Raw genomic sequence first — 16,096 nt, forward strand, 5'->3', positions numbered from 1 at the left:
AGAGAACTTTTTTTAATGATTCAACAATGTCAGTATAATAATTTTAAAAAATGGTGGACAGGTATTTCCATTGTCGATTTTTTTTCGTTGCATTTACAAAGTGACGTCCAACCTAGAGTGTACCTATGTGAACAGATATCGAAAGAAAACAACAAAGTCTGGGAGCATTTCCTTAAAGTATTGGTTAAGGTCATCACATACAACATATGCTGTCTGACTTGAGCTTTCCACAGAAGTAAAAAGTTACCTTCCACCCTGGAAAAGAAAATATACTGGTGTTTGCGAGGCAGAACGGTAAGTAAGTGGGTAAAGCTGAAGGCATCAAAATGTAACTTTTACACCGTTTAAGGTGGAACGCAAAATTCAAATAAGAAGCTGGAAGCAATAAGAAGCCTAACCTCCATGCTGGGGTTCTGAAAAACCAAACTACTTCCTGAACACACAGTTCAGTTAATTAGAAGTATAGTAGTATATCCAATCAGGGGCAGCCCGTCTTGTCACAGAAAAACGTACATTAGATAGCTACCTACAACTGGTTCATTAGCTTAAAACGCAACTCATTTTGTGAACATTTTTCACAAGATGTATTCACACAAAGTTTGCCTAGTGAACTAGCATGTGAAACTGGTTAAATGATGCTGTAACCTGAAGAGCTACTATAACATCAGTCTGCACCTTTATTATTGTATCACTCAGCTACTGCTTATTACTTACTCTAGCTCCAAATTATAGGCAGGCTTAAACAAAGCGCCACGTGCGGCCCCCCTAATCCCCCCCGTCCCAAACTGTCAAACAGTTGTTGTACAGTTATTTATATTTACAGGCCACATTTAAGTGGATTAACTGATTACTAACTGCTTAATTCAGATTAATAATAAAATATCAAAATATTTGCTTTTTGTAACCCTGTCTGTTTAGTTCTAAGGCATAAAGAGAAGTTGGAAAATAGTTATGTAAAAATGAATTGACTGGGCTGTGTGGAAAAGAACAAAATGCAAGAAAAATGTGTCTTTAATGTTTATTGGACCTAGGCTTATAGGTGTTTGTTTTTTCTCTCTCCTGTGTGTGCATGTGTAGGAGCAGCGCTTGCGGTATCTGAAGCAGCAGGAGCGGCGGCAACAGCAGGCAGTGTCTGAGACAGAGAAGCTGCAGAGGCTGAAGGAGAGAGTGGAGAGCCAGGAAGCCAAACTCAAAAAGATCCGTGCAATGAGGGGCCAAGTGGACTACAGCAAAGTTATCAACGGCAATCTGTGTATGTAGCTTTCAAAAACATTTTTAGATGCAAAACACCTCATGAAATTCGCTTGTCGCTCATACACCTGCTTCCTCACTCACTCAAACATATTTAGCAGGCTGAGGCTTGTCCACAAGGGGGGCTATAAGCACCTAAGTTACTTTTGTGTGCATCATTGAAAGGGAGGAAATCTTCATGGATAGAGTCTACCAAATGCGTGTTCGCAGTCAAAATTGCATGTATGTAAAGTAACAGACCTGAAACCATATCCTGCATAAACACTGATATCAGAAACATTCACTGAGAGTAGCGATACTTCACCATGTGTTGGAGATGACAAGTTTAAAAAAAATGTTTCTGTAAGAGTGGTGCTTCACATCAACGACAGTATGTCCTTGTCATTCCTTGATAAGCAGTGTTAATTCATATTTAATAAAGAAGTCACAAGAACCATAGCTATGAGGAAGAATGTGCATGACACACACTTCCACACAGAGTCTTTAAGAGAATACTGAATGATCTTAAACCGAGGATTAGTCTAGTGAATAAAACAGCGCACAGTCACAGATGGGAAATCTCAACCACACGCTCAGCTCCATATGGGACCATCTTCAGCACTCAGGTCAGAGCACAGTGGTGAAACATGGGCATAAGAAATGCTCTAAATGATAATATGGGTCACTAACAGCCTTGGTTAAGTACTGCTTGGCTAGTTGATAGATAGTTGTGCAAAGGACATGATTGAATTTGCAGTGCAATTAAGTTGTTTAAGTTAAGTTGTTTGGTGAAAAATCAAATCCACATAATTGCCCCCTTACCCCAAACGTAGTCAGTCAGCCAACATGCATCTGAAACTTGGTTCTTTAGTTTTGTCCTAGGCTGATGAATCATTCTTTTAATTACACGCCAATCCTATGTTAATTGTCACATGTGGCAGACTTTCAGAAATGGTCTCTTATGAAGAACACGTTACTATTGTTTTCCCTGTATAATTTTGGACCTTGAATGCTGTATCCTAGCAACAGCTAGAGTTCAGAAAAGAACATCATCTTTCTTGGCATGTAAGCTGTATGTATTTGCATGGAATTCTTAGCTGCTGAGATTGAGTTTAGAGCAGAGGTAATCTCTTAGTGTAACTGTATTTTTATGGCTTTGTGTGCTGTTGCACTAGCTGCAGAGATCGAGCACATCAGTGGGCTGTTCCAGGAGAAGCAGGCAGAGCTGCAGGCAGCCATGCTGAGGGTGGACCAGCTCAGCCAGCAGCTGGAGGACCTGCGGAGAGGCAAGCTGAATGGCCTGCAGACTTTGGGTGGCCATGTCACCGGCACTGCTGCCTTGGAGCTTCGCAAACTCTACCAGGAGCTGCAGGTCTGCAGACACACACACACCTTGAACTTACACTTTAGTGAAATACACAGGTTAAAAGTTTGTTACAGTATTGATTTTTTTTTATGTTATATTTTTATGTTATGTGTAATTGATTATTATAATATTCAAAAAAGTGTGCTCTCTTTTTTGTCCAAAATAAAATATTTAGGCTATGTTTAAATGCAAACCTTAAAATTATTGGTATTATTGGCATTAAAAGTATTGTTATTATCTGTCATATTTTAAAACTATGTGAATAGCTCCTTCAATAACATTTGTGTGTTCTTTAATTTGTTCTTCTCTAATACAAGACGCCCAGAGCCTTCGGTAGCTTAGCTGATATATAGTTGTAATGCATGTTGCTTCAAAGCCCCTTAAACATGTACACTTTGAACCTTTAACAATAATTAAATGAGATGGGGTCAAATATGAATGCAAGCTGTAGTCAAAGTCCCATTAAGTTGACAGAGCAAAAGAAGCCAAAACGATACCAGGCAGTACGAAGACATTTAAAGATCAATTTTTAGTTTATGTTTGCAAGTGAAAACATCACAGGAGTATATTTAATACAGGATTCTAGAAAGAACTGGCAAAAATGTACACCGAGCAACTCTGGTACAAAACTGGCTTGTTTTAACGTGCATCCCTGTACAATACTGTGTGAGTGACAGAAAGCCCAAAACTGGTAAAAGTATCCTGCTAATCTTTCAGGTCTTTGAGTGTGAAAGGGTTTTAGATTCACTCTGTGATTCCAAATGTAATATCTGTTAGCTATTGAGTTATTGTGTTTACAGTAATAATGTTGTTAATGCAGGTGATAATGATGTTTCTCTTGTTGTTGTTTGTGTGTATGTCAGATCCGTAACAAGCTGAACCAGGAGCAGAACAGTAAGCTACAGCAGCAGAAGGAGCTGCTGAACAAGCGCAACATGGAGGTGACGCTGATGGACAAACGCATCAGCGAGCTCCGGGAACGCCTCTATAAGAAAAAAGCTGAGGCACGTCAAAAAGAGAACCTGCCTGTAAGGCCAGGAATGCAGCACACACACATACACTGTTTTGATTGTGAGCTTAAAAATAATCCACTTTGACGTGCAGAGTTTGGACACAGATGGAATTCTGAATGAAAACGACAGTCAGTCATAAAAGTGTTTTTGCCATTGTGTTTTATGAATGTGCTGAAGAGCTGATTTTTCATTTTCTTTTGTTGCTCTCACTCCACCTTTCTTTTGTTTTTTTTCTTTCGTTTTCTTTCTTTCGCTCTCTCACTCTCATTTTCTCTCTTGCTTTTCTTTCTTTTTTCTCTTTTTCTTGTTTTCCACTTTCCCTCTTTCTGTCTGTTCATCCCTCCCTCCCTCCCTTTTTCTCTCTCCCTCCCTTTTTCTCTCTCCCTTTTCTCTCTCCCTCCCTCCCTTTTTCTCTCTCCTTCCCTCCCTTTTTCTCTCTCCCTCCCTTTTTCTCTCCCTCCCATTTTCTCCCTCCCTCCCTCCCTCCCTCCCATTTTCTCCCTCCCTCCCATTTTGTCCCTCCCATTTTCTCCCTCCCTCCCTCTTTCTCTCTCTATTCCTCTCTCTTCCTCCCACCCTTTTTCTCTCCTCTTCCCACCCTTTTTCTCCTCCACCCTCCCACCCTTTTTCTCTCTCTCTTTCTCCCTACTCTGTTTCCCCGTTCCCTCTTTCTGTCTCCCCCTCCCTCTCTCTACCCTCGTCTTTCTCCCCCCCTTTTTTGTTTCTTTCTTTCCTTTCTCTTTCTTTTTTTTCTTTTCTTTTGCTCTCTCGCCCTGTCCCTTTCACTCACCTACTCTTTTATTTCTCTTTATCCTTCCTTTTTGTTTGGTTGTTTCTTTGTTCTTTTTGTCCTTTCTTTCTTTTCTTTGTCTTTCTCCTCTACAGCTTAACCGACCAAGTGGTCCTCCCTCCCCTCAGCCAGCTCCCGGCAGTACTGGTCGAGTGGCAGCAGTGGGTCCGTACATCCAGGTGCCTGTGCCTGCACGCCCAGAGAGTGGCTACATGGTACCCCCAGACCCCCTCAAACCTCAGACACTGGGTGTGAACACACCAGCCAACCACGCTCGATCAAAATCAGGTCAGTCATTACATACTTCTCTTCAGCATGTTGAACTGTGATACACTTCTTTTCCTTTTTGTCTTAACGCGATGTTCGTATTGTTCCCTCTGATCTAGGCCTGTCTCCATTTGCATGACTGTTCAGTCATAGAGTGACGTAAAACCTTTTGTTGGGTTGGAATATGAGGGTAATTCAATTCAGGCTTCACCCATCATAGCAGGCTCATAAGTACCAGCCATCTAAAGTAGCATACAACCTATGTGTCCAGCAGAGGGAGACCTTGATCAAATGTGCAGTTTTGTCAGTTACTTAAACCTTATTACTTTCTTTAATAATCTTATCCAGTAGAAACATGGAACTGGGTCTTTTAGACCTTGGCATGTGTCCCATGCCTCCCTGCTCTACGTCTCTCCATACTTCGTTTACTGTTCGTTTATAATTTTTATTTCTTTCTTTCTCTTCTCCTCTAACCTCTTGTGTGATCTCTATTGTGTGACTTGTGTGTGTGTGTGTGTGTGTCTCTCCTCTCTTGGCTGTTCCTGTCTGTACTGTGCTGTTGTGCTTTCTGTGTGGGCGGTGGGGGTGGGGCTGATGATCAGATGGCGTGAGAAAGCCCCCCGGACCCTGGAAGGTTTCTGATTTAGACATCATAGTGGATCCGCTCCCGCCGTCCCCTCCAGAGTCTGGCCCAGGCCCTGGGGCCCCTGCCACCACCACCTCCTCCTCCACAGCGGGGCCAGACGGAGCCTCTCGTGAGTGGGAAGGTGTCTGATGGAGGGCTGGAGTGATGGCCTCTGAACCTTATCTAGAGTATTGGACAGGATCATAGCAGTCATAGAGTAGCCGCTTTCTTTTGTAGCTGACATCTTTTTTAAGATGGATCAATGACTTGAGTTGGTTTTCTACACCACTCAGTGTTTCCCCTAAAGATTTTCTCAGGACGAGCGGTAGACCAGTGTTTCGTGTGTACATGCTGTCATAAAACGAGTGCTGGTTTGGAGTAGTGTCATTATTTTTAAACTATTTTTAATTATTTTTAAAATACAGCTAACATACTTTGCATGTGGGTACATTAAGTTCTACGTTCTCTACACATTTATTTTCAAGTGCAATTGTGATTGATTGATTAGGAGTTATAGTCAGTTAATTTATATCTAGACAATTCATGTTCCATTAAATGCTTTACAGTGTATACTGGACCAAAGAATGATATGCATATATTTCTAAAGAAAGTGTAAGAATAATGTTAATAGATGCTTAAATCAACACTAAATGCTACTTGGATACTTCAAATACTTCCACCAACTTTTTCAATATTGCTGCATAATTCAATCTATAAGATGTAAACAAAGTCATCAGAGTGGTTTGATGTGAAAAGGTGTATTGTAGAGAAACGTGCTGATTTTCCTTACTGTGGTGATGATGGGAACCAGGAATCACAACACAAATATTTACTTTTATTTATATTTATACATTTATTTATAAATATTTTGTTTACTATTCAGAACAACAAGTGAATGCATCTTTGGGCTTTTATATGTAATATTGATAATGATAATGATAAATCTAAAAAAAATGGTTTTATTCAGGAACAGTTTTTTCCCTTTCAAAGCCATGCATGTACCTCTCCACCATGTATAGATTATAAAAATTACATTCAAGGCCAAAATCGTATTACAAAACGATCATAAAACAATGTGTCAGGTATCAGGCAACATATTTCTGACTATTTTATGTAATAGCTTTCTGTTATGTGGTTTTTAGAGGCATTAAGTCTTCAAACATATGGTTCCTATCACCACCGCTATGATTTGTATTCAGCATCTCCAGAGCAGAGCATCCGACATCAAGTCATTCTTTACGACTTTGTTTGTGTCTTCGCCATTAAATCAAATTTTGAAAATGGAATTCCCCTGTAATTGTCTGCAAACATCCAAAAGGAGGAGCGCCTCCTGGTTTTTTTGTCGAAAAAAAAACACATAGATAATACACCTCATCTAAGTGTCACATCTTTATTGCCCCTATTCAGAGATACAACCAAACTAATATTTCAGTTTGCAGCAAAAGATTTGATCGTGCAAAACAATGTAATTAAATGTGAGATGACTAGAACTAGATGCTGCTTCTCCAGCACAAGACAGCTTGCCTTTGCGACGCACTGCTGTATTAATGATTGGATCCATCTTGGGATTTGAATTTAGTGCATCTTACATTTGACAATAGATTGAGAAATTTATTAGGGGTGAAGAGACACTGCTGTTACATTCTGTTGTGCGCAGTGTATGCCCAGGAGCAAGACTGAGCTTTTATCACTAACGCGGGAACATAAGATGCATTACGTTTTCTCTGCTAAATGCTTCACTTTTCACACCTTGAAATCAGACAGATTTCAGTGATAGGTTTGCCATAGCAGCATACTGCTGATCCTGTGTATGTTTGTACATTTGTGTGTGGATGCGTTTAATTGAATGTGATTGAGAATCATCTAGATACGCCTGGTTTCACATCTGCGTGCTCTTCCTTGCCTGTGTGGAACTCTACCCTGATAAGGTTCACAAGGTCCTCTCAGCCTCCTGATCAAAAAGCAGTCAACTCACTTCAGCAGTGCTTCCTCTGTGACTTTGACCTTTGGTTCCATTTCATAACGTCTTCTTGTAACATAGAGTGGCCAATTTAACAACTTCCTAATAATGTACAGAGACAATACATGGCAGAATCAGCCTCACATTCCCTCCATCAGCCCTGTGTAGCTCCTGGGTCCACCAGGCTGATGGCTTTGTCCTATGCTAAACTTCAACATCATTCATATATAAGGTTCACTGTCAACAACAGTGACACAGTTTTTCTTATCTTAGAGAAGCTAAATCCAGTTAGACTGAAGAGTGTAATCGGGTACCAAAATAGTTGTTACAGAAATTTGCTTATTCGTCAAGATAATCCTTGCGCAGTTTATTTGCTTTTTGCCAGATGTAGAGAACTACCTGTCAAGTCTTCAGCCTGTATGGAAGCGACTGTAAAAGAACAGTCCTTTCCCCATTTATTAGGCTGAATACCAGGATTATAGTTATAGGTACACAGTCGCTGCCTTTTAAAAATGTTCTTCTGCCATGTACACTACCCTGCTACTGAAAAGCCAAATGAGAAACGCCCCTTCAAAATGCAATAATAGTTTTTAGGAATAGTCTGAAGTGCATAATACCTGAATCTGTACTTACCAACTAATTTACCAGCAGCTGCATAGAATAATATGCAACCCTAATGAAGTTTTTGTGAGATGTGATGTTCTTTATGCTGAGGACTTCTCTTTCCCTGTGCAGCTAATGATGCAGGGTGGCCCACCCTCAGCAAGGGTAATGCATCTCTCAAGCCTCCGGACTGGAAGGAGTCGATAGGAGACCCCCCCTGCAAAACAGTCTCTCCTGCTGGCACCCCAGCAGATAAGGTTGGACAACACTTTCTTGTCTCATAGTCTGCTTCATATGTACGTGTTTATTTTTTTTGTCTATTAACTTTGTTATACAGTGTCAGAAAAAACATAAGCAAGCCTTTTTGAAATTATTTTAAAACTATTATTTAAAAAAAAGATTTTTTTTTGCCAATCTATTACTTTAACCCTTCTGTTATGCCTGTCATTTGGTCTGTCTTTACCATTTTTGCTACAAAAGATTTTTGTGTCTTTGTGAATGGTCTTGCTCAACATGAAATGTTTGCTGTTTCTGTGGTAGATTCCAGACACAAATAAACTGGGCTCGGCTCCTCCTCCCTGTAAGCCCCAGCCTCCTCCGTATGGTGCCCACACCAGTTCCCATCCACTTTCCTCCACTAACTCTGGCTCCACCACCTCCTTGGACCGCCGCAAGGATGTCCCGCTGCGCCCTGTCCCAGCCCACGCAAACAACCCCCCAAATACTAATCCGCCACCCCCACCAGCCTGGCCTCGTGTAGGCCCCTCTACTGGATCCTCATCCCAGCAGATCCAGCAGCGCATCTCAGTCCCACCCAGCCCCACCTTCCAGCCCAGCTCGCCACTTTTCCCCCCAGGAGAAAGACCTGACCCTCCTCTTGCTGTGGCTGTGCGCCCCTTTATCCCAGACAAGGGATCTAGACCACAGTCACCCAGAAAAGGCCCAGCCACCATGAACTCCAGCTCCATCTATCACATGTACCTACAGGGGGTGCCCAAGAACTACCCAATGAGCAACAAGCCTGCTGTTAAAGCTGGTAAGAAGAGTCCTGGAAAAGGCAGCTTACTGCCCCCTTCCCTGATTAACAAAATAAAAGCTTATTATACATATGTGACAGAATGATAGGAGATAGCAGTCTCTAAATATTAAAAAACGCTGAATGTGTGTGAGTCTTACAGCATTGTAAAACTTACAATGGTTTTTGTTTCCTTTTAGCCATTTCTACTTCTTGATAAAACTAAAATATTAAAAACCTTGAATGTCTAAGGTTGGCATACAGTGAATATCTTGCCCAGAATGTAGAATTTTTGACCTATGTGTACATGACTTGTCTTTTCTTCTGGCCTGCAGTGTATGGAAAGCCAGTCTTGCCCTCCAGCTCCACTCCCCCATCTCCTCTGCCCTTTACAGGCTCTGGACCTTTCCCAGGGCTGCTGGGTGCCGCAGGGGACATGATAGACAGTGAGCTGGACCCTGAGATTCAGATGGTAGGTATCTCAGAAGGGCCTCCGCCCAACGTGGACCACATCCCTCGGCCGCTCAGTCCAACCAAGCTTACCCCCATGGTCCACTCTCCCATGCGCTACCAAAGCGATGCTGAGCTAGAGGTGCTACGCAAGAAGCTGGCTAACGCTCCACGGCCGCTCAAGAAGCGCAGCTCTATCACAGAGCCTGAGGGTCCCAGTGGGCCCAACATCCAGAAACTCCTCTACCAGCGTTTCAACACCCTGGCTGGTGGGATTGAGGGAGGAGTTGTAGGAGTAGGAGGCAGTGGAGGAGTGACTCCGTTCTTCCAGCCGACAGGAGCTGCAGGCGAGGTGCTGTCTGACGCAGACAATGGAAATCCACCCTCAGAAACACCAGCCGCTCCCCTCTCTGGGACCGAGGGTGCACCCCCAGATGCCCTACCTCAGGGTGATGCGAATGATAACCAGCCCCTGCAGCCAACAACAGAAACACTTGCCCCACCAGCACTGGAGCCCTCAGAGGATGACGACAACAACAACAACAATGCTGCAGGGCCTTCTGCCACTTTGCCCAGCTGTGTGCCTGAGGCCAGCTCACCACAAGAGGCAGCAACTTCACCGTCTTCGCAGCCTGCAGTGAGCCTCTGCATTACAAACATAAACATGCGTGCACACACTCCTTTTTGTCGTTTACTTTAGTTTGTGTGCTGTCATCAATGCTAAGACATTAACAAACTTGTTCTTAAGCAGTGGCTGTTTATTGTTAAAGTTGGTAAGCATGGCAGAACCAGTATGTTAAACACTAGTACTGACAGATACAGAGAGAGTCCCGTACTAAGATTCTGTTGCTACTTCTTGCACTGAAGATATGCCTTGAAATGTGAAACATATTGTGGATTATTGGCAAGGTTAAACCCCTATACGATATTGCTAGGGCCAGTACTTTGTTAACAATTAATCTTTAAGGTTTTTCTGTGTTATTAATGTTATTTCTCAGTGCTGTTGTTGCATTTATTTGATATGCAAAGAGCATGATGTACATAAGCTTAAAATGTGTAGGTTTTTCCAAAGAAAGGGTCGAACTACAATTTGAAAAGTAATAACCTGAATGAACAGCATCCAACTGTGCAAACAACTTCCAGAGCAAAAATAATCCCAGGGACTCCATCTTTGGGCAAATGTAAAAAGCATTTGTTACCACAAAGCTAAAAAAATGTTAATGTGCTAAAATCTTGCGGCCCACTCAGGCCTTCATCAAGACACACAAAATGGCAAGCTCTTGTTTTTACATTTGTACGTTTTTATTTTGTTTGTCACAAACTACCTTTTGAACAAGAAAACACAAAGAATATGTTATGAATCAGTCACATCTTAGAGTTCAATTAGACTCGACATGGACATGCTCGTGCCATACAACAGATATTTTTGTATATATTTGTATTGTTACTGATGTATCTGTGATTATAATGTTGCATCTCTTGTCTATAGGAGAAGCGCACTAACCTGAAGAAGCCTAACTCTGAGCGGACAGGCCATGGCTTCAGGGTGAAGTTTAACCCTCTGGCTCTGCTTCTGGATGCCTCGCTGGAGGGAGAGTTTGACTTAGTGCAGAGGATCATTTACGAGGTACACATACAGCTGTGTCTTACTTTTAGAATCAGTCAGTATTAGAACTGAGTTTACATTACATTTGATATTTACTCTCTTTGTCTGGTCTTTAGCACATGCAAATTATAACCATATGAAGAGTTCATTTGCAAAACACGGTAAACGGCATCCTATAAAACAAAAACGAGCTGATGGTCGTGAGTTATTCTTAACACATGCTGATTTTTGAACCCTAAATACATTTTGTCACAAAAGCTGTTGATGTCCATGGTCATGGCATTGCAAGTTCACGATTTACAGCAGAAGCAGTCAAACCCCAGTGCTGTTCTCATGCAAAACCCAATAAGTCTGTTTAGCGAATCAGCATACATTGTTCATGTCGGGTAGCACGATGCTGCTGTGAATTGTTTTAGACAGAATCTCAAACGGCTCCCTTCTCCCTACAAAGTGCATAGGTCTTAAAGTAATGGCTGCTACATCTATATATTGCACAGTATGCCTAACAAAGAACAACTTTGGAGTCAGCTATATGTGCACAATTCCATTCAGGACATAAAGTGCAAAATTTAGGTGTAAAATCCAAAATTTTATCTTAGATGTTTAATTTTAATATTAATGGTCTGTTTCTGCAATTTTCCACACTTTATCATTCTTTAACATAAAACAAGTAGGTAAATAGTGCACTTAAAAGAAACTTCTATCTATTACATGGCTTTTTTTTTAAACTCTGAAACATGATATGACCACTGGAGTTATCTGCCTTTACCAAAAAACGAAAAAAAATCAATAAAGTTTAATTTTGTAAGTTACCTGCATTGTATTGAGTTATCTTTACTTAATAAAAAAAAAAAAAACTACAGTTTTTTGTTTGATACTACCTGGACTGCCCGATAAAAAAACATGATTTATGTAGAGAACTATTTTTGCAAAGAACTCTTCATATTTTAATTATAGGTTTCATTTCTTTCTCTCTTCTCTCCAATGAGGTTCAGGCTTGAGAGTTAATCTTGTAATAAATGGACTGTTGACAGGTGGAGAACCCGAGCACTCCTAATGATGAGGGCATCACTCCCTTACATAATGCAGTGTGTGCTGGACACCACCACATTGTCAAGTTCCTGCTTGACTTTGGCGTCAATGTCAATGCAGCAGATAGTGATGGCTGGTGAGTAAAGTTGGGATTTCAGAAGCTAAAATGCTCTTTAGGGTATCACGACACTAAAATTTTGCATTAGCTTAGAGAGTACTTTCCTCTGACTGTTACTGGAAAGAGTGGTAGTTTTATTGTTGGACAGGTGTAATGTGAGCACGTTTGTGTTTCCAGGACACCCTTGCACTGCGCTGCCTCCTGCAACAGCGTCCACCTCTGCAAGCTGTTGGTTGAGTCTGGCGCCGCCATCTTTGCCACCACCATCAGTGATGTGGAGACAGCAGCAGACAAGTGTGAAGAGATGGAAGAAGGCTACATCCAGTGCTCACAGTTCCTCTATGGTAACAGTTTCTGCCTTTCTCGTCTTCAATCTACTTTCTACCCTACTACTTATTATTGATCATTTGTTTGTGTTCTTGCACTACCAATTATATGGGCCCTTTTTCAACATTACATTTTTAAGTGACTCACATATATAATTAAGTAGTTCTTGAGCACATGCACATTTTTTTTAACTTTCCAACCTACCAAACTGCAGTAACCATGATTGTTAATTAGCAGTTTGGAGGAGCAACAGGACGAGGGCTTACACAGCTTGTTATTCTAACTCAGCATGAAATAGAAATCATAGCACTTTTTTTCTTACCTATCATATTGACATTTTTCACTCTGAAATATGATGTTAGAAAAGGTCTGAGCTAACTGCATTTTTGCTTGAAAGGTATGGGTGGTGAGAGGAGATGAAACATGATATTGTTGGTTAATGTTATTTTTCTGCTAGTGTGTGGCTGCAGGTTTTCACTCCAGCAAAGCAGGAGGTCACCTGATGAAATGTTTGAAGACTAAGACCAACTGATAAAACAAATAGAATCAGGTGCGCTTCAGCTTGTTTGGAGTGAAAACCTGCAGCCACACCAGCCCTTTGTGGGTAAGATTGGACACCCCTGCAGTAGATAATATAATACTTCTCAAGTCTTTTCCAGCACACTAGGTGCCGAAAATCACTACCTGGAAGGTATTTATCCGTCCATGGGATAATACTCTTAGCATTTGACCTTGAAAGAGTTAGCAATTATAGGATAACCTACAATAACGGTTACACAAAAGTCATTTCCAGCACCCTAAGTGAGGAAGATCACATAACGTTAACGCCTTTCAGTGGATGAGTGGCAGCTGTAACCAAGGTACACTTAAATGGTTTTGCACTTTGGATGAAGAAATTCGTTAAGTTACATTTCAGAACAAAAACTCAGATTCAGCATCATGGCCCCCAAATTACACCTTGGAACCCCCTACCACAGTCCTCTCAGTGACTCTCCCTCAATTTCTTCCATTAAAGCTCAGCTTTTTTTTCCCATGCCTCTGTAAATCGACCTTGGGTTTGAGAAAGGTGTTACATAAATTGAGCTTAAACACATGAACTAACAAGGACAACGGTTCATTTTGATTTCAGCTTGACATTGAAGTACTGGGAAAAAATGGCTGTTCATATGATTTGCTCTCTTTGAGTTTGACCAGTCAGCAATGCAGTATTGCAAATTTCACTGCAGCCATTCATGGGCTTTCAAAAGTCCTAAGAGTAGAAATTAAAAAGGGGTAAGAACTATGGGAAGATCCCAGAACGGATCTCCTTGGTGGGAAAGTGGCTCATGTTCGGAAAAAGTTCTTTTTGTGGAACTGGGTTTATATTATGTAAGTGGTTTCACCTTCAGTTGGAACACATGCATAAACTCATGTTTTTGCTGTAGACAATTTTAGTACAGGCTGGACTGATTTCGTGTGTGTGTGTTTTTGCAGGCGTGCAAGAGAAGCTGGGAGTGATGAATAAGGGAGTTGTGTACGCTCTGTGGGAGTATGAGGCTCAGAGTGCAGATGAGCTGTCTTTCTTGGAGGGAGATGCCATCACCATCCTGCGCAGAAAAGATGACACTGAGACAGAGTGGTGGTGGGCCAGACTTAATGACAAGGAGGGCTATGTGCCTCGCAACTTACTTGGGGTAAGTATTTACAGTTCAGGATTTTTTATGATCATTAAACCTAATTTGTACACTTACTGAGCACCTTATGAGGTAGACCTACCATATATCTACATTTATTCCACAAGGCTAATTGGAGAGTATATGTCCCTATTACTTTTTAGCTATGTTAGCCTCATATCTCCAGAACAAATTTTAAGAAGCATCCTTTGGACACAAAACATACCTTGCCAGCGTTTGGGGTACAGGAAATATTTGCAGATATGTTGTTGAACCATTGCTTTAAAGGGCCCATAACCTACACTTTTCTTTTTATTACCTTACATGTGTGGGTTTATGTACCAACAACAGTCATAATTCATCTTTACATTAATTTTCCAACCTCTTGTTATACTTTATAATTACACAGACTTTTTTGTTATGCATTTGACAGATTAAAAAACATAAGACTCATTAAAAAAGCAGTCCAAGCTGAAACACTCCAAACTTCAACATAAATGAGGGTGGCTGAACTGCTGTAAGCTGAATAGGTGGATATATGTAAATATGTTGGTCTGTATGACATCACAGAAACACTGAATTCAAAACAAGCTGTTTTCGTAGTATAATTTCTATGTATAGAGAGTATGGACTAGGAAGTGAGTGGTATGTTTGCATACTTCATCCAACTCTTATTTTAGAAAAGTATGGACAATTGGGCTTTACGTGACATGGGACATTTGTGCACGTTGGATTTTTATTTTTTTAAAAGCTTTTCTTTTTCTATGTATCTGCAGCTGTACCCTAGAATAAAGCCTCGTCAGAGGTCCCTGGCATAGCTGACTGCATCTCCCCTGTGTGACTGACTGGACTGATGTCTAGGGGTGCAGAACCTCCACCATTCACCCCTCTTATTCCGCTCCTGCTGCTGGGGTGAAGCTGCTAAACCATGTTCCCAGACTGGGGGCACAACCAACAACACTACACACAGATACACACACACACATACATACACAATAATAAAGGCCAAACAAAAAGCCTCAGGTCCTAAAATCTGCCCCATTGCCCTCATTACCTGGCTTCTATCTCACCCTCATCCCCCTCCCTCCACTCCTGAAGACTTGGTTTTGACCGAGCATCATGTAACATGTATCATAGCCGCTGCACATTTCTCCATGGAGATCAAAGCACTACCTGTTTGGTTTTATAGCTTTTGTTTTTTATCATTTCTGCTTGCGTTTTTATCTGGAGATTTTTAGCTCTTTATAGTTTGTTGAGGTGATGCTGGCACCGTGCAGGCTGGATCACCCAGAGCACAGCTGCTTTTGCTTCCTTTTTGCAAGCCTCAGTTTAAAGAGGGAATCTTTATGCTATGGATAGAAAGCATTTGTATTAAACGTCCTGTGTATTATGCCTATGAGCTGAGAGGGAAAAAACTGGATATGCTTTCTGAAGGCATTTTGATGGTGTGTTAGATGAGGAATGAATGTATGAATGAAATGAGGTGAGCTAATGTGTACAAGAACAAAGAAGGTTATATGAGATGAGAACAGATATATAAGTATATAAATATATAGCAACTGGAACAAGTTTATTACAGAGAAGTTGTGGTTCATTTAATGTGCATTCTAAGGGGAATTCCCACATAATTCAATCATGTTTTAAACAAAGCCATTCTGAGTGGTTTGATCCAATATGGTTCAGTGTAGAGATGCTTGCCAGCTCTGATTTCTTCACAGTGGTGGTGATAGGAATCAGGAGTTGTGATGTCTATAACACAAAAGCATCCATTTTGTTTGCCATCCACAATGACCAGTTAACCTCCACTAGTCCATAAAATGTCCATTTATAATGGTAAATCTGATCTTTTGCCTTAGAACACCCTGCATATACATCTCCACCATGAATACATTTTAGGCTAAACCTTATCTCAGAACTACCGTTAAGGCATCAGACAGCATATTCGTCATTATTTTGTGCATTAGCTTTCGGTGAGGTAACTTTCAGAAGCATTAAAGACTTTGGATGTCTGTTTCCTGCAGCTAGCACTGAATAATTCTGAC

The 16,096-nt window shown here is 41.1% G+C and overlaps 1 protein-coding gene across 4 annotated transcripts in view; it reads left to right on the plus strand.

The window, feature by feature from the left end:
• The window catches only part of ppp1r13bb (protein phosphatase 1, regulatory subunit 13Bb), a 59,868-nt gene extending 44,361 nt beyond the window's left edge, over nucleotides 1–15,507 (plus strand). For 2 of the 4 annotated variants that reach the window (XM_036581706.1, XM_036581709.1), the window contains 13 exons: nucleotides 1,078–1,252; nucleotides 2,406–2,602; nucleotides 3,460–3,624; nucleotides 4,495–4,687; nucleotides 5,269–5,421; nucleotides 7,987–8,111; nucleotides 8,395–8,890; nucleotides 9,205–9,956; nucleotides 10,809–10,946; nucleotides 11,960–12,093; nucleotides 12,253–12,419; nucleotides 13,876–14,075; nucleotides 14,831–15,507. In XM_036581706.1, the coding sequence (XP_036437599.1) occupies nucleotides 1,078–1,252; nucleotides 2,406–2,602; nucleotides 3,460–3,624; nucleotides 4,495–4,687; nucleotides 5,269–5,421; nucleotides 7,987–8,111; nucleotides 8,395–8,890; nucleotides 9,205–9,956; nucleotides 10,809–10,946; nucleotides 11,960–12,093; nucleotides 12,253–12,419; nucleotides 13,876–14,075; nucleotides 14,831–14,872 (2,937 nt within the window). In that variant the 3' untranslated portion in view covers nucleotides 14,873–15,507. The remainder of the gene's footprint in view (nucleotides 1–1,077; nucleotides 1,253–2,405; nucleotides 2,603–3,459; nucleotides 3,625–4,494; nucleotides 4,688–5,268; nucleotides 5,422–7,986; nucleotides 8,112–8,394; nucleotides 8,891–9,204; nucleotides 9,957–10,808; nucleotides 10,947–11,959; nucleotides 12,094–12,252; nucleotides 12,420–13,875; nucleotides 14,076–14,830) is intronic. The other 2 variants (XM_036581707.1, XM_036581708.1) reach the window with 2 other exon arrangements.
• The last annotated feature ends 589 nt before the right edge of the window (nucleotides 15,508–16,096 follow it).

The sequence above is a fragment of the Colossoma macropomum genome, unplaced genomic scaffold (assembly GCF_904425465.1).
Source record: "Colossoma macropomum unplaced genomic scaffold, Colossoma_macropomum, whole genome shotgun sequence".
Taxonomy (NCBI): Eukaryota; Metazoa; Chordata; class Actinopteri; order Characiformes; family Serrasalmidae; genus Colossoma; species Colossoma macropomum.